The sequence below is a fragment of the Mixia osmundae genome (genome assembly GCF_000708205.1).
Source record: "Mixia osmundae IAM 14324 unplaced genomic scaffold scaffold_6, whole genome shotgun sequence".
NCBI classification, from domain to species: Eukaryota; Fungi; Basidiomycota; class Mixiomycetes; order Mixiales; family Mixiaceae; genus Mixia; species Mixia osmundae.
In genome coordinates, this window is record NW_014575558.1 from 82,630 (window position 1) to 101,784 (window position 19,155).

General features: G+C 56.7%; 5 protein-coding genes across 5 annotated transcripts; 3 read left to right on the plus strand and 2 right to left on the minus strand.

Annotated features, from left to right (window-relative positions):
* The first annotated feature begins 305 nt into the window (after positions 1 to 305).
* Positions 306 to 1,220, plus strand: L969DRAFT_87856 (uncharacterized protein). Its single transcript, XM_014711770.1, has 3 exons — positions 306 to 464; positions 516 to 539; positions 800 to 1,220. The coding sequence occupies exons 1-3, from the start codon at positions 462 to 464 to the stop codon at positions 1,091 to 1,093; spliced, it is 321 nt and encodes a 106-aa protein (XP_014567256.1). The 5' UTR covers positions 306 to 461; the 3' UTR covers positions 1,094 to 1,220.
* Positions 1,221 to 1,336: 116 nt separating this feature from the next.
* L969DRAFT_87857 (uncharacterized protein) lies at positions 1,337 to 7,209 on the plus strand. The gene is made up of 3 exons (XM_014711771.1): positions 1,337 to 1,544; positions 1,606 to 3,691; positions 3,746 to 7,209. Exons 2-3 carry the CDS (start codon positions 1,606 to 1,608, stop codon positions 7,093 to 7,095), a joined length of 5,436 nt encoding a protein of 1,811 aa, XP_014567257.1. The 5' UTR covers positions 1,337 to 1,544; the 3' UTR covers positions 7,096 to 7,209.
* A 2-nt stretch (positions 7,210 to 7,211) lies between these two features.
* L969DRAFT_49757 (uncharacterized protein) lies at positions 7,212 to 10,402 on the minus strand (the record flags this gene model as incomplete). The annotated part of the gene is made up of 5 exons (XM_014711772.1): positions 7,212 to 7,354; positions 7,401 to 7,896; positions 7,945 to 9,900; positions 9,992 to 10,107; positions 10,213 to 10,402. 5 exons carry the CDS (start codon positions 10,400 to 10,402, stop codon positions 7,212 to 7,214), a joined length of 2,901 nt encoding a protein of 966 aa, XP_014567258.1.
* Positions 10,403 to 10,536: 134 nt separating this feature from the next.
* On the plus strand, positions 10,537 to 12,176 carry L969DRAFT_62789 (uncharacterized protein). Its single transcript, XM_014711773.1, has 2 exons — positions 10,537 to 11,605; positions 11,656 to 12,176. Exons 1-2 carry the CDS (start codon positions 10,650 to 10,652, stop codon positions 12,098 to 12,100), a joined length of 1,401 nt encoding a protein of 466 aa, XP_014567259.1. The 5' UTR covers positions 10,537 to 10,649; the 3' UTR covers positions 12,101 to 12,176.
* L969DRAFT_94848 (uncharacterized protein) lies at positions 12,138 to 18,853 on the minus strand (the record flags this gene model as incomplete). The annotated part of the gene is made up of 16 exons (XM_014711774.1): positions 12,138 to 12,454; positions 12,510 to 12,612; positions 12,669 to 12,931; positions 13,144 to 13,221; positions 13,265 to 13,326; positions 13,389 to 13,575; positions 13,640 to 13,736; positions 13,796 to 13,816; positions 13,875 to 14,232; positions 14,361 to 14,573; positions 14,623 to 14,789; positions 14,846 to 16,471; positions 16,524 to 17,615; positions 17,664 to 18,264; positions 18,476 to 18,599; positions 18,655 to 18,853. The coding sequence occupies 16 exons, from the start codon at positions 18,851 to 18,853 to the stop codon at positions 12,138 to 12,140; spliced, it is 5,508 nt and encodes a 1,835-aa protein (XP_014567260.1).
* Positions 18,854 to 19,155: the final 302 nt, after the last annotated feature.

Consider the following 19,155-nt stretch of genomic DNA (forward strand, 5'->3'; position numbering starts at 1 on the left):
ACAATACCAGCTTTGCATTGGATAGCGACCGTACAATCTCGCCAACAGTGCGAGCATTCGGACAATTACTCACAAGAGCCATCAGGCCGTGGGCTCCGCTGTCGGGTGCTATGAGAAGGTCTGCTCATCGCCGGGCTCTCCGCCCCAATCAAGAAATAAGAGTCAATCTGTCACGACCGATGCCCGAATGAGGTCCGCCGATGTCATCACTGCTCGCATATGATCCTCGAATGATCCCTGCAGCCTCGTTCTGCAGACCGTTTGCCAGGGAACATCTCCTCTGTGCGCGCGCGTCTCGAGGATGGCTCCGTTGCTATGCTTCAGGCACCGCTTTGCCCCTGTGGCGTGCTGAACCCGAACGAGGTTCGTTGGGGTCACTTGACCGCTTCGTTCGACAGCCAACGACTCAGACAAGCACAGCAGAGCGTCTCTCATCTCTTCTAGCAAGCACTCATCCAACCATGGTACGCTGCTCTCATGAAGCGTCAAATCGATCGCTGACCCGTGTTTGGCAGGGATTCTTCTCGTCCGACTCTGATGCAAGTCTTTTCACGGCTGTCATTCTACCCTGATCTCTCCTTGTCTTCGTTCTTGGCCTCACCGTGCTGTTTCGTCTGTCCAGCATGCTCAAGCCGACCAATGGCTCTCGTTCACTCGTTTGGTCCCTCGTCGGGCCCNGCGGCTGCCGCCTGCCGTGAGCAGCAAGACTNTCTNCTATCTCTCTGGGTGCCTCAGCAAGCCTCNCCNGCTCTATATNCAGCGCACTTGCGCAGTCGCTGACCTGACGCCATCTCGACAGGAAGCTCANGCACACTCCAAGGTGTACGGTGATNAGTTCCACGAGCACAAGGCGAGCCTGACCCACGAAGGTATCGCTGCCGCGGCTGCCTACGAAGCTACACGTAGCTACGAGAAGCACCAAGCCGCAAAGGGNGAGCCGATCAAGCACGAAAAGGCAGTCGCCGCCCTTGCCGCTCTCGCCGCTGCTGCTGTCGATGGCCTCGTTGAGACAAAGGGCCTGGACGCTTACGACCGCGAGAAGCTCAAGTATGACGCCAAGAAGAAGGCCGAGGCTGCCTACGAGACCTACTAAGCTCGTCTGACAGCCCGGTCCGACCCAAGTTCAACACTGACGAACAAAGAGAAGAGATCACGCAAGAACGACAAGCGTAGATCGGCAAGGACTGTGAGCTTAGCCAGAGCTTCAACGCTCTTCCGGAATTGCATGTTCTTTGTCTCTGTGCGGTCTGCTGGTCATGATCCAGGAGCTCGCCAGCTGAGCGCTGAGCGGTTGAAGCTGCCCTTTGACATCGTCGCGTCCGTCTGACCTTGCAACGTCGACGAGTCACGAGCCACGTTGTCACAAGCCAGAGAGGTCATCTCGCAAGCAGAGCATGTCAGACTGAAGCGCTCGGAGCAGCATTCATGTCGTCGCACAGCTCGCCCTTCATTCTCACTGCCATCTCCCGCTCGAGCTATTTTGAGGAATCGCCGTGGACGGTCTGACATCAGTTGGCGGATCCGACAGCGAAGCCTTCAGCAAGGTCAGAGCAATCGCTGAGCGTAAGACTGAACCAGATCGTGATGATTACCCCACGCTCGCAGATGCAAGATGGCTCGCAGCATGTCCAGCAGCGAGAGAGCTCGCTTGGTGCCTCCCTCACAGTTGCCCCCGCTGTGGCTGCTGTTCCTGCCAGCTCGACGACAACGACAGCCGCAGGCGAGCTGAGTGAAGCCACCGCCTCCTCACTCGGCATACGCACTCCCCTCGGCTTTCTAAAGAGCATCACAGGCCGTAAGACATCGTCTGCGTTGCCCATGCCTACGCTCTCCAAGCCCGCTCTCACGGCTTCCGACAGTCTGTCCGGCTTGCTGAGCGGTCAAAACACCTTCGCCAAGCCAGGAAGCGCTTCTTCAGGGCCGCTTGCACCATCCACATCATCAGCAACGTCGCCCGTCGCCGCCCGCGCAAGATCTACGTCCATCACGGCTGCGAGTGCCCAGACAGAGCGCATTTACAGAGCTGACAAGAGCTCGACTCTTGCCTTACGATCTGCAAGCGGCAGTACGCACGCGCATCCCGTCTTGAGCAGTCTACCCACTCCCTCGCTCGGTCCAATGCAATCTGCCCCTAGCACGCCCGCAGCGGGCGCCAGCGGCACGGGCTCCATCCTCTCTTCGCCCAACGGCAAAGTTGCATTTTCGCCCGCAACGACGCCAGGCCCCAAGACGCCGACAATGGGTATGCTTGTCGCTGCATCGGACGAGGTTGCCATAGGTCCCTACGACGCCATGCCGCCCGCGGTGCTCATCTCTGACTATCAGCGTCATGCCGGCAGACTCAGTGGCGCGGCTCGTGCAAGTGAGCTCATCCGGATCGCACAGTCCATCCTAGTGCACGATGGACTGTCGGACGAAGAGATCTCATATTGGCACGCCTGCAGTCCCTCGATAATCCCTAGTGAGCCAGACGATGTACGCTGCGCTGCACTGCAAGTGCTAGACGCTTGCATCGTCTCCTCAATGTCAAGCCTCGGTCACAGCACGGGTGCCGTCGACAGGGCATTCTACTATCTCGTCATGCGGGATTACGACGTGCCCCTCGAAAACCGAACGGACAGAGAACTCGACCTGCTGACCGATGCTCTCAGTAGTCTCACTCGTGGCGGACGGGATGTATCGGCACTTACAGACGTACCCGATCTTGTCTGCGAGTGGGCCGGTGAGATGTTCAGACGAGCTCAGATTGCGCGTGCCACACTCGTCAGTGCAAACGTTGAAGACCCGCTTTCACCGCTCACAGACCCACATCTCGCTACACCATTTGTAGAAACCAGCAAGCTTGGCCCGACGGCCGCACTCCGATTGCTGGTGACTCTTCATAAGATGTCATTTCCTCGACTGACGCAGGCGTCAATTGATCGCGCCTGCGCTTTCCTCATGGCACTCTGTCATATAACGACGTCTCCTGCCGATATTGAACAAGGACTGGCATATGTGGACACTGTCAATCGATACGGCTACGTGCCTACCCGATACCGCGCAGAAGTCGTCTCGCTCGTTGCCCGCGTTGTGGCTCTTGATGGCCGCATCGCCATTGCCAGTGCGCCATCTACCTCTTTGGCCACAAAACGCAAGTCCTTGCTCTCGAACGCTACTGAAATCGTAGTCCAGCCTTGCTCATCGTTGCCGAGCTTTGATCTGCCTTCCAGAGCTCGCCAGATCATCAGCGATCTACTTCGGTCGCCTCACAATCAAACACTACGCTTCTTATGCGACGCCATTTCGCCCAACACGCCACACTCTTCTATCTTGTCCACGCCCGCTGTCTCCTTGACCGGTTGCGATGACGTCCTCGTTGCCGGCGCCATCGCCTCGCTCAGGCACGCATTCTCTGATTTCGATGCTTCCACGCAATCCCAAGACATTCAGAATGGTCACCCACGACCAACAGGTGGATTGCCAAGTCTGCTTGGTGTCGGCCTGCAGCTCGTAGTCGCAAACCTGGTCCTCGTAGTCGAGCGCTGTGGTCCAGTTGTCCTGTTCGAGATCGTCGGCTTGCTCCGTGACTGCCTATTTCCGTCTGAAGGAAAGGCGCCTGCGAGCTATGACGATGCCGATCAAGCTCTCGACTTGCTTGAGTCGATCATTGCGTCTTGCAAAGTGCACTATACGCGACAACATGGCGCTGGCAAGTGTACTTTCATGCCTGTGATATACTTGATGCTTATCCCGGCTGTTGCAGATGCTGCATCCTTATCAGCTGTACTAGCAGCGACCCACTCGTTGCTCGCGCAAATGGCAGCCGCTCTCAAGAGAGGGCAGTTCGACGGGCCTCTAGACAAGCTCAAGCAGTGCTCTATTTCTGCACTATCGCTGCCCACAACCGCCGGCCGCTCCCCCTTTTCCCGTGCTTCTGCCATCACTGAGCTGACAAGCCTCAATCCGGCAAGTATACGATGGCTCGACCTTACTCAGCGACTGTGTCAGACTCTTGATATTCGCCATCAAGCGGATCCCGAAGGCCAGATTGCTATTCTGCGGGTCTGTGCAGATACGTACAGCCATCTCCGAGAGACAGACGATGAGCGATCAGAATATGTCAGCGAAGTCATCCTGCCCGTCATCAAAGCTATCGATGGTGTCCAGCTACCATCAGCAGCTGCACTGGTACTTATGCGCTTGCTCATCGATGCCTTTTGCGATAGCGTGAAGCCATCGCCAGATGTCAAAGTTGACGAGGCCGGCAATTTGCTTCTGCCAGGTTCTCTTCTGACGGTACAGGTCATTCAGACTTGGCTTGTCAATCTTGCAGTCCAACCGTCCCCGCTGAGTGTGAGAGGCGAGCTCGAAAGCGAGGAAGCTCCTCAGCTGTCTACAACCGAGCAGCCTATGATCTCTGCATGTGACATGCGATATCTCTGTGGCTCTGACGCGATCGATCTCGCACCTTGCGCTTTGATCACTTGCTTCAATCGACTGCTCGTCAGCCCGACGTATAACGCCAGTCAGATCTGCCGAGCGCTCTTCCGAGATCTTGTTGAGCTGCTCGCGCCCTCGCCATCTGCTCAGCCGGAAGATCTGCCCGATACACAAGGCAGAGGTATGCAGAAGGAGCTACTCGCATCTCGACGTGGACGTCTGGTCATTGCACAATGGCTTGTCCGGCTGCGTGCCGATCAGAATCATCGCATATTTCTGCGTCGCATGCCACGCAATGCTCACTATGCGCTGCCATTGCTACATCGAGGTTTCGATGACAACAAAGCCGAGGCTTTGCCCGCTATCCAGACGGATTCGCCGCTCGCTCGACGTGAGACTCGAGGCCGTACGGCTCGACGGGATGCTGTCTCGCCGGATCGACGAGAAAGGCAGTCTCAGACTTCTGGGAGCGACGCACGTGCAGCGAGCCGCATGAGACGCTCTGGAAGGAGCACAAGTCGCGGTCGAGAAGTCGCAGAGTCGCAAGAAAGGCTTTGGCTGTATCCCGAAGAATTGGCGTTCACGACGCCCGAAGTGCTTGGCGGGCTTGGTCCGGACAGCTTGCTTTCATTCGATCACGATACTGCCGGGCTGGTCCCCGAAGATGCAGAGCGTAGAAACTTCAGTAAACGGGTCTCTGTGCTCCAAGTCTCACTGTATCTACGAGCGGTGGTGCGATTGCTCAAGACGGAATCCGACTTTGAAATACTGGCGCTTGTCCTGTCTCACCTGCCAGTACAGCTAGCGAACAAGCATCTCCTATGCGGTCCCCGAGTATCGGTACAGCTCAACGCCTTACGTAAATACCTATGCGAAAGCCTGACGAAGGACGCATTTCTGGAAGGCGTTGACCTGCCAAGCACTGTCAAACGGCGAGAGATACGTGCGCTCGGTTTTCACTCATTGTCCGTCTTGGTCGCGTACAAAAGCATCTGGAGCCAAGCTCAGCGTGATGAACTCGTTCTGGCGTTCTGCAATGGGCTCGGTGGCGGAAAAGACGTTGCGCTGCCATGCATCCATGCGCTCGCGGTGGCCTGCCATGAGATGCAGATCGCTGTGACAAAGGCGATGCCAAAGATCCTCGAACTCTTGTCACGCATCATGTCCACAACCGATATGGCCGTACATATACTCGAGCTCATCGCCTCCATCGGCCTTATCCCGAGTCTATACGCCAACTTGACGGAGACCGATTACCGGCTAGTGTTCGCGATCAGCTTGCAGTACATTGCCACGCACATGCAGAGTCAGCGGGATGCAGTTCCATCGCCGCAGCATCTAGACAGCCTCCGCGATGGCCTCGTCAATGCTTTTTCTCAATATGTTTTCCATCTAGCGTTCTATGTCATCGACCTATGGTTCATGTCGATCCGGCTTAGCATGCGACCTCTCTTCGTGGCATTCATCGTGGGCAGGCTCTATCGAGCTAATCAAGATGGGCCAGAGCTCGACGAGGCCTCTCAAGTTTGCATGGACATGCTTGCTCGCTATGCTCACCACTCAGCCGATGCTCGACTGACGCGCGGGTCTGTTCCGAACGCGGACTCGCTATCTCAGACTTGGCTGATTGGTAACACGCTCCTCACAATCGACCAGCTTCAACAAGCAAGCACGGCTGAGATAATTCTGCGGCGCCCTTCCGGCAATCTGTCGCTGACGGTCCACGTGCCCACACGAGACAATACTGCTGAGGCTCTCTTGCCGGCTTTTCTGATGCTTCAGATCTCTGGTTCGCCATCTGTAGACCAGTCCACGCCACCTCTGGGCGTACCGAAGCATGATCGCTTCAAACGGGCGCTGAGTGTGCTAGACAGCATCCCTGTCGTCGATTTCCACAAGGTTGGCGTTGTCTATGTCGCGCCTCGCCAGACGCGAGAAGCCGAGATTCTGCAGAACGTTCGCGGCTCAAAGTCTTACCATCGCTTTCTGTCTGAGCTCGGCGATCTCATTCATCTCAAAGATCGTGGAGACGCCTACGTTGGGGGACTCGACGTTGAGCATGACATTGACGGCCAGTATGCGTACGCTTGGGGCAACTCTGGCACACAGATAGCGTATCATGTCACAACAATGATGCCGACAGATCGCGAGCGGGACCCTCAATGTACGCTCAAGAAGCGACACGTCGGCAACGACTTTGTCAAGATCATCTTCAACGAGTCTGGTGAACCATACAGCTTCGACACCATTGACGGACAGTTCAACCTCATTAATGTCGTCATTGTACCTCACACCCCACAGGGTGTTCCTTGGCGTCGACCCGGCATGTCGAGCAACGCCGAGTATTTCAAGGTGTCTATACAGCGTCGCGAAGACATGCCCGATTTCGGGCCACTCGGTCAATACAAGATGGTCTCTGCCGACGCACTGGCGCAGTTCGTCAGGCACTTGAGCCTGCACGCAGACATGTTTGCTCAGATCTTCCTTGAGACCCACGGCGTGCCTGGCTCCGGCGCGACGCACAAGATCGAGTATGTGTCCAACTGGCGTCATCGCCTACAGAACATCAAGCAGATCCGGCAGCGCGTGGTCGAGCACCTCGCAGGAGAATCTACGCCTGCTGATGCAAGCTCGGGCTACGACTTTACTCGCTGGACAGAAGTGCAGGAATGAGTGAGTCGCTGTCATAGAGGGCGCCTAGGCGTGTACTCATCTACTGTGCAGAAGCCGGACAGTCAGTTGACCTGTACATGTTGTACAACAGAAAAGAGTGTTACGATGACGCTGCATTAGTGTGTGGACTGAGTCGAAGACGGCCTGCTTAGCGAGTGCCTGGCCTCGTTACATATGCTCGCGAGGGACCGAGCTGCGACGAGAGCCTCCTGCAGCACAGCCGCGGCTTCATCGTCTGGACCAAGGAGCGCGCGGAGCTCTGAGAGGCACGTCAGGCCAGGCCGATGAGCAGATTGCACGCGCACCTTTGTAGAAAAGCGCGAGGCGCGTGATACGCTGAATGGGCATAATGACCACGTCTGTCATTGCTAGACGTGACAGACCGGCAGTCGCACCGATCTTCTCGTAGCGTCTGCTGCGTGCTCTGGGCGACAGGACCGAAGTGAGCTTGCTGAGCCGTTTCGAGTTATTGCGTCCCGCTACGTGTGTACCAGACCGCTCGCCAAGAGTGGTAGCGGTGTGAAAGGTGACGGAGCGAGCTGCTTGCATTGCTTCTTCTGCAACGTGCGACCACACATTGTAGGCGGTCTGGAGCTCCGCCTGTGATGCAAACAGCGCACCGGCAGCGCCGCTTGCGGTCGGATTGGCAGCAAGCAGACGGGAGAAGCGCACAGAGACTCTGTGCAAGGGTGCAAGGTACTGCCGGAGGAACTTGCACTGGTCGAGTAGCACCGCGTCTTCAGAGTCGATCTGAACATGTTCGGCCGCATCATTGAGTGCTGCAGTATTGCTGTCGAGTAGCTACAGGCGAGCATGAGCAAAGACCGTGCCAATTGTGCTAGCAAGTACCTTGATCATAGAGTTGAGATGCATAGCGTACGTGCGCTCCGATTCTCGCAGCTCGCGTAAGACAAAGAGGACGCGCATGTGCATTCGCCAGTCGTCGACATCGGGTGTCTCGTTGATCGCGAACTTCTGACCGAGCTGCTCGACTGCCTCTGCAAAGTCTTGGTCGTCTTTGATGCACATGAGCGCGCCCAGAACATATGGCCGCTGTGCCGGAGCAATACTCGAGAGGCTGCCCCGCTCGAAAGGGTTCTGTGTGCTCTCTGCTGAGAGAGGCGCAGCGAAATACTTCTCAGCCACTGCTGGGATCATCTGCACCTGCGCTGTCGAGACATCGGACGACTCGTGCGCAATTTCAGGACTGGGAACTTCGCTAGCGACGCTACTGAGGAGTGCAGCAGTCGGCGGGGCAGGATCGCTTGATGCTGTGCGTGTCCTTCGCAGCCCAGCCAGGAAACTCCTTCGGCGGCCGTTGATGGTGCACGGTATCTGTGGGCCAGGCGAAGGGGATCCCTTGTCCTGCGGGCGCCTGGCGAGTATGATCGTAGCAGTATCGGCGTACGCCTGCGGCGCGACAGTACCAGGCAGATCAGTCTGCTCCCTGAACCCGATGGCAGCCTCGAGCGGCGCTGCGCTCGTCAGAGCAGCTTGACCGGACGGACCTGTGCTAACAGCTGGCGCGGGCGGCAAGAAGAAGGAGTTGCGCAACACAGCTCGTACGCGGTCAGGCTTGCAACGCAGTGATCGCGTCCGATGCGGCGCCAGATTGTTTGCATTCCCAGCATGCGCTGTGACGTCCAAGCTGTCGCAATCGTCGTGCATCTGCGTGCTTCGCGCAGTGGCAGATATCATGCTGCCGGCCAGCCCAGCATTTTGAACCTTGCGAACCCGGGGCGTCCTCTCAGGCGAAGTCGCTAGAGCCTGCTCGGGCGATGTCAAGAGAAGCGTACTGAGCCTGCGCGCGTGACGAAAGGGTCCTCCGGGTGACACGGTAGTCTGGCTCTGACGGTCGCTGGACGAGTAGAGGCTGGACGCGACTGTCGGTGTTCTATAGGAAGCGCTGCTTGTTGACTTGGTACGTCGTTTGAGCTTGGCGGGATGCTTGGAAGACCAGCTGCAGCTGCTGGACGCGAGCACGGTATCATCCTGGGCGTAGACCGGAAGGATACTATCGAGAGCTTGCACCATGTCGTCTATCGCAGAGGCAGCAGCGTGGTTCGTCAGCTTGACGGAGCGTGTCGAGGTGGCTGCCGTGCTCGTCGTGGTTGCACGCGACGCAGTGCTCGAGGTCGAAGCTTGTCTGATCGTAGTGACGCTGGGCGAGCGTGCGGCCTGCATTGCGCGATCGGCCCCAGACAGTCCTTGCTCGAGCAAGGGACGAGAAGCTGCTATCTGGTCCGCGTGAGAGACAGCGCTGGTAAGGCGCGTCGCGAGTGAGTCGTAGTGTCGCCTACTTCGAGGCAGGACAGGCAGCTCGACGGGCAGAGGCGGCAGATCTCTCGAGACGCTCGATCTGATCACGACGGCACGCGACTGTGTCATCGGGATAGGCGGCAGAGGCTTCCTGGGCCGATAGGCAGACGCAGGCTGATCCAAGGCAGCACGCAAGTCGGTATAGCTTCGAGAGGCCAATCGGTTGCTCTGTTGGAGCAAGTCAGAGCGTCCGGTCGCTGTCTGTCCACGTCCGAACAGGAGCACGGCATCATTGTTGCTTAAGGACCGCTGACGTTCCTGCTCTGCTGTCCTCGTACTACTCCGTGAAGGCGCTCGCGGCACCTGGACCGAGCCAATGCGATCGTTTGCGTTCGAACAGGTCAGAGGCATCCTAACGTGCAGTTCTGGCGGGCTCTGTGGAGTGCGTGCCGAGCTCATCATGGCCGTATAGATAGGACTTTCTTGTGTGATGGCCAATCCGAGCTGAGGCTTAGCTGTCGTGCCACTTTTGCTTGCACCCCTTTGCTGCGGTGCAGTCAGAGTGTGCGTTCGAGAGCTCGATCTGCACTCGGCTCGTGCGGACTGCTTCTGCCATGCAGACGGCGTGCAATCGTACGAATGATCGTGCGACCTTGTTTGGGAGGCACGCACGCTGTCTGGCTCTCTCTGGTTTGGCTTGAAAGATTTCATCCAGCTCGTCATCTGACTGGACATCTAGCGAGATCGAGTAGCCTGTCATGTACAGACAAGGAGGAGTCCGCAGAGTCAGTCCGTGAAGAGATGCCGCCAAGGACAGGGAGGGAGGTTGTCTGCTCTGACAGGCCAAGACAAACTCACCGCGAATTGTCAGCGATCTTTTCACGGCACGGCAGGGCAAACGTGTGGATGAGCACCACCACACACCATGGTCTCCTTCCTCTCCCTCTTTCCACGTGCAGTCCGACGCTAGCACGGGAAGCAAGACTGGCCGCGAGCGTTGTCGACGGCGCCAAAGATGCATTTTCGCGTCTTCGGGGTCAAAGCGCATCCCCCTTCATCAGCTCCGCGGAAGGAATGCATAGTCTGTCAACGAAGCTAGCGAGTGTACTGCTCGATGGGGGCGCCTCGGTGTAAGGTCAGGAAGAAGGTCTCTGACGTATTGGTGCTGCGAGATCGCACGCGCGCGCTTTTTACGGTCGATGAGCCGAGAGGCTACCGCGCACTTGTCGCGCACAGACATTGAGAGCCTTCTGTAGCGGAATAACTGCATCGCTGCTGGCCTTGCCTACAGCCAGATGACGGCTAACATCGAAGAGAATGTGCCGCTCAAGACGGAAGAGGCCCAGTGGGATCTTGATCTCTCGACGCCGTACCGTGATCCAGCAAAGCTGACATGGCTGACGATCCTCTTGATCACTACGCTTGCCGGGATGCTGTTCCTAAGTCTGGCTCTCAATGGACCCGAAGACGCAGACGATCGGCCGCTCCATCCGCGCTTGACCGTCATGCGTGACAACTCGATCTTTCCGGAATGGCCGGTCGCGGTCAGAGAACAGTGTGAAAATGCGATCGAGGCAAATGAGCACTGGCCGAGCAAGGAGGCCTATCTACGCGGTCGGAAGAACACGACTGACGTCGACGTGGCTGGCCGAACAATCTGCGATCGCAGTCTGACATTCTTGCTCGACGACAGCTTCGACTTTGCCATGAATGTCAATGCCGTCCTACAGGCCTTTGCGTATGCAGAAGAGACGGACAGGGCGTTCTTTATTGACGAGTCGCAGAGCCATCGCTCGAATTGGTCGACGCTCTTCGAGGTGGACTGGTTGCCCACGTGCGCTCCACCTCCATCAGAAGAGATGCAGGGCTGTCCGAGCGCATCACGACATCTGATGCTGACGCCAGAAAGCCTGGACTGGTACTTTGGCGACGAGTACATCAGACGGTTCGGCAGGCCTGACGCACGCGGCGCGTACCGATTCAGGCCCATCGCAGAGCGCGCCTTTTCGAGTATGGACACCGTCTTGCAGCCCTCTCGAGAGTTGCAAAGGCTTGTGTCGAAGGCAACAGCCGAGATGGGTCATCACGGCAAGCTGTATCGACCGTATTTGGGCGTTTTGCTCGACGAGCATCAGACGACTGGCCAACGACGCGTGTGGAATTCGCCAGAGTTGACCTGTCATCGCATCAGAGATTTGTGGGCTAATCTCAGAGAAGAAGATTTCGAAGATCTTTCGCCGGAACCTGTGCTGTAAGCCTGCACTATTGAAAATTGAGGGCAACCCTCATTGCGGAGCGCAGATGGCTTGCTGGCAGCCAGAGAGCGATCGTTGAGTTCGAAGTCGCTTGCAACAACACTCGACGGTTCTCGCTCACGCAATCACATGACGAGGATCTGCGCGGTCTGAGCGAAAATCGCACGCTCGTCGGACTGATGCTCGACCAGGCGATGCTGGCTGGCGGCTTCGGCGTCGGTCGTGCGCAGCGAGTCGAGATGGAGACCGGGACGGACAGGCTGCTCGAGATTGCGCACGAGGCGGGAGGTCACCAGTATTATCGAGAGAAACGGGATGCGAGTAGACCGAGTCCGGAGGCAGTACTGTGTCGACAGGAAGGGGATCTGTGTAAGCTTGCGGCAATCCAGCTCGGCTTCGACAAGTCGATCGCAGACAGCAGGTGGGTCGACATGCTCGGCCGGACTCAGGACCCGTACATGGTCTTCAACACGGGTCGTGACAGAGCTTAGCGGCTCGCTTGCAGATGCAATGATTCGTCGGCTGATCTCAGTCCAGTCCGGGCGAGCTATCGCGTGCTCTCCGATTGCGCTTTGTCCCTGGCTTTGTCCTGGCGGGTGCAGGAGTCGATTGCGGCGCTTCTGTGGATACCTTCTTGACGATAGGTCGAGCAGAGGCTTCAGTCGGGACCAGTCTGAACCGAGCCAGCGTGACTGCAGCGGGAATGAGCATGGGCTCATTATGAGTCGGTCGAGCTGGAAGTGATGTCGTGGGCAGGCGCGTCTTGCGTTTTGCGGTCCGTCTGAGATGCTTCGGCAGATCGTGATCGTCATCTTCGCTCTGGTCCGGTTTTCTACCCGGTCCGACTGCAGTAAGGTATGGTGTGATCAACTGAGCGCGTCAAACGTGCTGTCGACTTGCCTGGGAGCTCTCTCAACAAAATCTCATCGCCTGTAAGCTCTTCGTGTATAGCAAGGTAGCGGTCCTCTCCGACAACGACGAGCGGTTCCTTTCGATCAAAATCCTGCGCGGGGTCGCTCTTGAGTCCGCATGAGCTGTCATGAGTGGCCAGGGACGGACATAGATCTGGAGCTCTTCGGATCGTCCAACGGCGTCCTTGCCTTGAGCAGTCTCATTGTCCATGATGACGAAGCTGACTTCCTCTGTCTGCCACTCCCAGTCATCGTCGTCTGCTTCAGTGTCGATGGGTAGACGAGCATGGTACTTCCACTGAGGTCGGATCATGGGCTCGTAGTCTCGCACAGGGGCGAATGCAGTCGCATGACTGCCTGACAATTTGGTAGGCAATCCGGAGGCTCCTTCTCCGGCGTCATCCATGTGTGCTGCAAGCTCAGCAGCTCTGAATTATGCGACTCTGACTCAAGACGTTGGAGTGAGATCCCCAGTCAGACGAAGAGACATGCCACCTGTCATAGCTCGGTTGATGATCACTCGATCAAGTCTTGCTCGAGCTTGCTCGGTCGCGCGCTGACGTGCTGACGTGGCACATTACACATGATCATGGTTGATCACGATGATGCGTTCGTGCTCATACGTTCGGAGCCTGCCATGCCCAAGAGGCGCAGTTGCGAAGCAGGAGGAGGTTCGAGCAAAATTGCAATCTCCGTCGACACTATATGCACGGACTCGTGGCCACTCTCTTTAGTCATCCTGACCGTAAACTCGGTTGAAGCTTGGGATCTGGGTGGGATCAGGCTGGCCGCTGCAGACGAGCGAGCTAACGACAAGCGAGAAGATCAGTCTGTGTCGTTCTGGTGATCCAGGACAGGAGAAACGCACTAGTAGTTCTTTAGCGCTGTCTTGCCATCTTTGGAGGGCTGGTAAGTTTGGTAGCCCGTGCCGCCGAGGGTGAGCATCTCAACGGTGTAGTTGGTCACCATAGCGGCCTGAGGGCCCTTACCGGAAGCTGCGATGAAATTGAAGAGGTACGGAAACTGAGGATGGGAACCGGAGGCCGAGTTGGTCACTATATGCGCGGGAAGCCGTTGTCACTACTGTTATTGGCGCTCTGCAGACGCAGAATCTCTTACCCATAAAGTCGGTCCAAGTTGCGTCAAAGTCACCGCCAAGAGGGAAAATCTGAGCGACGGCAAAAGGCTTGATGCCAAACATGCCCATAAAGGCGCTCTGCCAGGTCGTTCGCTATGTCAACACACGCTCGTACCGACAAGGCAAGTGGCACGTACGCCATCCCAGATCAAGTTGAACTGAGCGAGGCCGACCCTTCTTCAGCATTCGTCTGCAGTTGCTAAGGCTCAGACTTACCATCGTCTTGAAGCCACCAACAAAGCCAGTGTCTCGTGTGATCGCAGGGTCGGTCAGGTTGAGAAAACATGTCGTCACTCCTCCGGTGATCATGCCATTCGCATCGCGATGGATGATAGGTGCAGCGGGCAGCTCCCAAGGGATGTCTTGGTCGGCGGGCGCACGCTCGAAGAGGTCTCGCTCGTTCACCTGCTGGGGAAGGCTGACGGCGACCGCCACGCTTGCCAAGGCGATCGAGGCGAGTACAGACTTGATCATCTTGCCCATCTTGATCAGCTTTGCACGTTGTTGAGCAGAAGAGGAAGCAACAGTAGGAGGAAGGGGCTCGACAGGAGCCTTGCGACGACATGTGTCGCATCTCGACGGCTAGGAGGGGCGCGAGGAGCTCAGCGCCCGCTGAGCCAGTCAAGAATTTGGCGACTGTCACGTGTTGTCCCATGCTTGTACGAACAAAAGCAACAGAGTCCGATAGCTACACTGTCTTACTGTACGCGTTCGGTCAGCCAGCTGTCGAAAGCGGCCTTCTTGGATTCGGCAGGTGAGCCATCATGTTGGGCGTAGCGTGTGGGAGACGTTCGTACGATTGAATCGCCAGTGTCGCTGACAAAAGCCAGTGCATAAGACTGCGGGTCAACTCGCGCTTCAAGCCCGCCTGATTGCTTTATTTTGACTTCCTTGAGCGGCGAGCGCGATAGGTTCCTGCAGAAGCATCATCAGAGCTTGTAGTGCAACAAGGCTGTGCGCGCACCGCTTGAGGAAGGGCAACTTGACGTCCCTTGGTACACCTTCGGTTGCGTTAACGAGCACGAACGAGTCCACGTAATGCTCGAATTGCGCCTCGGCAGAAGCAGCGCTGTCCACCGTCGTCTCTACCGGATCGAGTAGCTGAACGGTCAGAACGCCCGGATCAGAAATCTGCGCTCCGCTGACTCAACCATCCTGCTGTACAGGCCTGTATGCAGAGAACATACCCATTCAAACTTGTACACGTCTTCTTCAGTACCGATGATGCTCTGGGCTTCCATGCGATAAGCGATTTGCTGACGCCGGGTGGTCTGTGTCGCCCGGCGATCTCGCTGCATGAGCGCCACAAGCTCCTGACATTTGGGCTCCGAGTTGATGGCGTGTACCTGCTTGATGATCCCGCTTACAACTTTGTCGACTGTGAAGAGGAGATATGCCTTGATGCCCCACATGTATCTCAAAGATTCTTCAAAAGTCGATTGGTCAATCTCCCCATCGAAGAGACGCTCGCAGCACTCGAGCAACAGGCCATAGAAGTTGACCGCAGGATTCTCGCCTTCGTCAATCTGAGGCACAGGCGTAGCTAGTCCGAGGTCGACAGCCAATGGATTCAGCCTCTCGTGCTTCGGCGCATCAGCCAGCGCAGCCGCGGTCTGCTTCAAGCTTGTCAGGCGGAAATAGAGCAGGTTGACGAGCCGAAGCAGGCAGTAGAAGACAGAATTGCCGTAACAGCAGAGTGGGCGCTTGCCTGTGTCTGCTCCCTGGGTCGCCAGCGCGCTGTCCATCTTGGCCTCGCCAACGATGTCTCTACTAACAGCAGGCCGCTTGCCTTGAGCTGTAGGGGACAGCGGCACCGGCGCTAGACTTGCCGTGATCCAAGTCGCGTCGCCTGATGCGCCATAGAACGCTTTGCGCTTATCAACATCGTCTGGAGAACCTTCTCGAGACTCGGTAGGCTGCGGGGTGACCGCACGACTACCTGCAGCCCTCCGTTCCATGGCGACATGTTGCTCGAGCAGCTTACGACGCAGACCAACGTTCGCTTTGCTGCGAGAGGTAACGAGTGCACGGCGAGTTGCCTCCTCAGCGCCCGAACCGTTAGTGCCCTCTCCAACATCCGAATCGAGATCCTCGTCGCCGTCATCTTCTTGTCTAGATTCCGTAGCAGGCGCAGGCGCTACGTTGAGCGTCATTTCTTCATCATCGATATCGAAGAGCATTGGCATAAGTATGCGCATCGTACTCTCGACTCGTTCTTTCTCGGGCCCGCTAAAGCCGCTTTGAGCTCGATCGAGGTACGAGAAAGCCAATTTGAACACATCAAACAGCACGGCGCGATCAGACATGCCCAGCTCGAACTGATGGTTTGGTCGCAGACTGGAAGTCTCGGCCGGTATGAGCACTCGTTTCTGCTGCCTATCACGTCGCAAGACTTCTATCTCGGTGATGAGCGCCTTAGGATTGATATTTCGCTTGTCATTTGTCTTGAAGCCGACCCCCTGATGATCAAGTGCTCTGTAATGATTTTTGACATCGACCTCGCGCCATACTCGATTCCACTCGCGCAGAGCCTTCTTCCAATCTTCGTCCTTCTGCTTCAGTCGGGCAAGTACAATGGGCACTGCAACGGCAGGATTGTCTGACAGAGCGCGTAGCACCTCCGTGCCGTGCTCGTTGCGAGTCTGCGGCATATCGCCGCCGTAGATCTTCTTTACGATTCGCTCGACGATGCTACGTCCTGTGCTACCCAGGCCGGGTGGCAATCTGAGCCGGGATCGCTCGTCCGCGTTCATTGTCGTGATGCGGTCGTTGATGGGCTCCAATAACGCGATCACGCGCTGGAGCGATTCGATCTGCTCGTGCAGGTCAGCCATATTACCGGTGTATCGAGCCAGATTGACTTGCCTGGACGGAATACCAATGTCTTTCCTGCTCTGAGTTCGCTAGAGCTGTCTCATACATATTGCTCTTGTGACCGCCTGTGCCCTCTGATGCCCACGTCGCAAAGACGACATAGTGATCGTTGAGGACACTCCAGCAGTGCGCATCTCGACCGGAGCAAGCAAGCTCGATCTCGTCGCGTGGCAACTTGCGATAGCTCGGGCCGAATGACTCGAGCGACTGCAGATCTAACTTCGGTCTCTCGAGAGCAGCGCAATTGTCTATGAACCATTCCTCTCCGTTGACATAGCCACTTTTGACAGGATCCCATCCGACAAGCTCCTTGAACGAGTCGAACAGATCTTCGTCTCTGCCGATGAATTCGAAGACTTTCGACACGAGGGTCTCTTCGTCGACAATCTCTTGCGAGTAGAGGTTGAGTGTCTTTAAGAACTCGTGATAAGTCTGTCGATCGTCGATGAACTTTTTGACTTTGTCGAAAAAGCTTAGCTCTTCGGCGCTGACAAGGGCTTGACCTGGGAAACCATTTGGGAATAGCAACGGTGGTGCTGGAGGGATTGTAGGTGGAGGCGGAGGCTGTACGGGCTGCAAGTAGGTACCGTAAGGGTCAAACGGCTGCGCCGCATAATCTACATCGAGCTGCTGCTGGATGGGCGACGTGCTTCGGGGACTTTGCAAACGTTGCTTCGGCCGTCGACTTTTTCCGCTCTTTGACCGAGGCTCGTGCGATACCGGCATGCCATCCATATCATATGCAGGGTGCCTCCGCTTCTTTGAACGAGACGGATCAGATCGAGATGCAGATCCGGTCGCATTTTTCGAGGATCGTTTCGAAGGCGAGAAGCTGGCACTGTTGTACGTATCGCCGGGATAGGCGCTGTTTCCAAACCCTTGACCGTAGCCTGTGTTGCCGTAAGGATCGCTGGCTGGTCCGTCAAGCATGCCAGGCGCATTGAGCATGCCGCCAGGGGCGTTGAGCATGCCGAATAAGCCAGACGACGTTGTGCCGGGCTGACTGGTATCGGGTAGGAATTGTTTAAATTCATCTAGTAAGTCTGGCGCATGCTTGAATAGAATGGTCACAGAAGCGTATACCTGCCTGGATGTCAGCTCCTGGCGCAGGTGGCTCTCGACGTGGCTCACATCCTGTATCGGGCGCTGCTCCTTTTGATAGGTCTGTAAGATCTCGAGAAAGGTCTTGTATGTTTCCGGATCGCCAGTGAAGCGATTCTTAATCTTGTTGACATAATTGATAGCGTGATTGAATTCGACAGGAGGGCGCTTGGGATCATGTATGCCCAACACGCTGGCAGCTCCAGGAGTAGCAATGGCGGGATCCATGATGCCCATTGCGTCCATCGGGCCTGGCATCGGTAGCTGATTAAGATGCAATCCAGCTGTGAGCTGATTCTGGGGCAGCGGCGGGAGGAGCACAGGCCGCTGTGCGTAAGACATGAGTCCACTTGGCGGTATTGCTGCATCTTCTTGCTTCTTGCCAGCTTCGAGGGGCGAGCTTCCCCCGGAAGTCTCGCCAAAGATAGGACCTCCACCGATTTGTGTGCGGGTGGTTGTGCCCGTCGGTGTGGTGACCGTGATGAGGTTGGCGCCCTGACCTGCAGAGGGATCGGCCGCAGAGCATTCTATTCTATAGCCAGGTGGTAGAAAGGTGTTGAAGCCTTGTATCAGTGCAGGATGGCCCCGAAAGAGCGACGAAACACGGTCAATCACGCCTGGTGTGTCGATTCTGCGAGCTCGTCAGCCCGGCCTATACTTGACCTGCCAGCAGCACTGACGCCTGCGTCTTGAAGTCTGCGAGCTCCTGATGTCAGCGCTGTCCGGCCTATATCCAGGGCGTACGTACCTTTCATGACGTCGAGAAAGCGGTTGTAGACTTCGGGCGCATCCCTGCCATGGCTCAAGTTAGACAAGGCGATCTGGTCAGCAGATCGATTTACCTGAAGCGTAGCTTGACTTCATCGAGATAGCTCAGCGCATCCTTGACGTTGAGCGGACGATAGTTTGGGCCTAGGCCGACGACACCTGCCATTGCTATCGAAGGATCGTCCATCTCTTCACTCCCTATTGTAGCCGGTCACATGAGCTCCTCAAGTGCTCTGAAGCGCACAGCACAGACCATGAGCAGGGTTGAAGAAGATGTGCTCTGCCTCGGCATGCTCGCCGAGCACTGGCGCTCCATTGGCATCTGTCGAGCTATGCGTTCGCACTCGCTCGCCGTGCCCTGCTGCGCTCAGGTCTTCGCCTGCTCTGAGCACGCCCGCAGAGGTGAGCATGCTCTGCGCTGCGCTCAGCGTCTGCGCATCTATGTTGTCCATCCTTGCGAGCGCCTACTCACGCAAGCGGGCGGAATTGCCTTCGCGCGACTTGGTTTCACCCTCGGTCCATCTCGGTTGAGCTGCTACACACCACACGCTAAACAACCTCGTCTCATATTGCTTGCTGTGCATCGCCGGATTGCATGCAAGGAAACACACAAATCTCTTTGTTCATTATCACATACTCCCTTACCAAGAATTGTCGCTTTCACTGGATCCGCGAGGCATCTGTTGATGAGCAAACCATGCATGGACGGCGTTGGCTGCGGCGTCTGGATCGCTACCATGACTAGCGTGGGCGT

What these genes read in the sequence shown, in the direction of transcription:
- L969DRAFT_62789 (XM_014711773.1), top strand. Translation starts at nt 10,650, where the DNA reads ATGACGGCTAACATCGAAGAGAATGTGCCGCTCAAGACGGAAGAGGCC. An exon ending in CTTTCGCCGGAACCTGTGCT is followed by an intron (nt 11,606 to 11,655) that starts GTAAGCCTGCAC and finishes TGCGGAGCGCAG; the next exon opens with ATGGCTTGCTGGCAGCCAGA.
- L969DRAFT_87857 (XM_014711771.1), top strand. Translation starts at nt 1,606, where the DNA reads ATGCAAGATGGCTCGCAGCATGTCCAGCAGCGAGAGAGCTCGCTTGGT. An exon ending in TACGCGACAACATGGCGCTG is followed by an intron (nt 3,692 to 3,745) that starts GCAAGTGTACTT and finishes CGGCTGTTGCAG; the next exon opens with ATGCTGCATCCTTATCAGCT.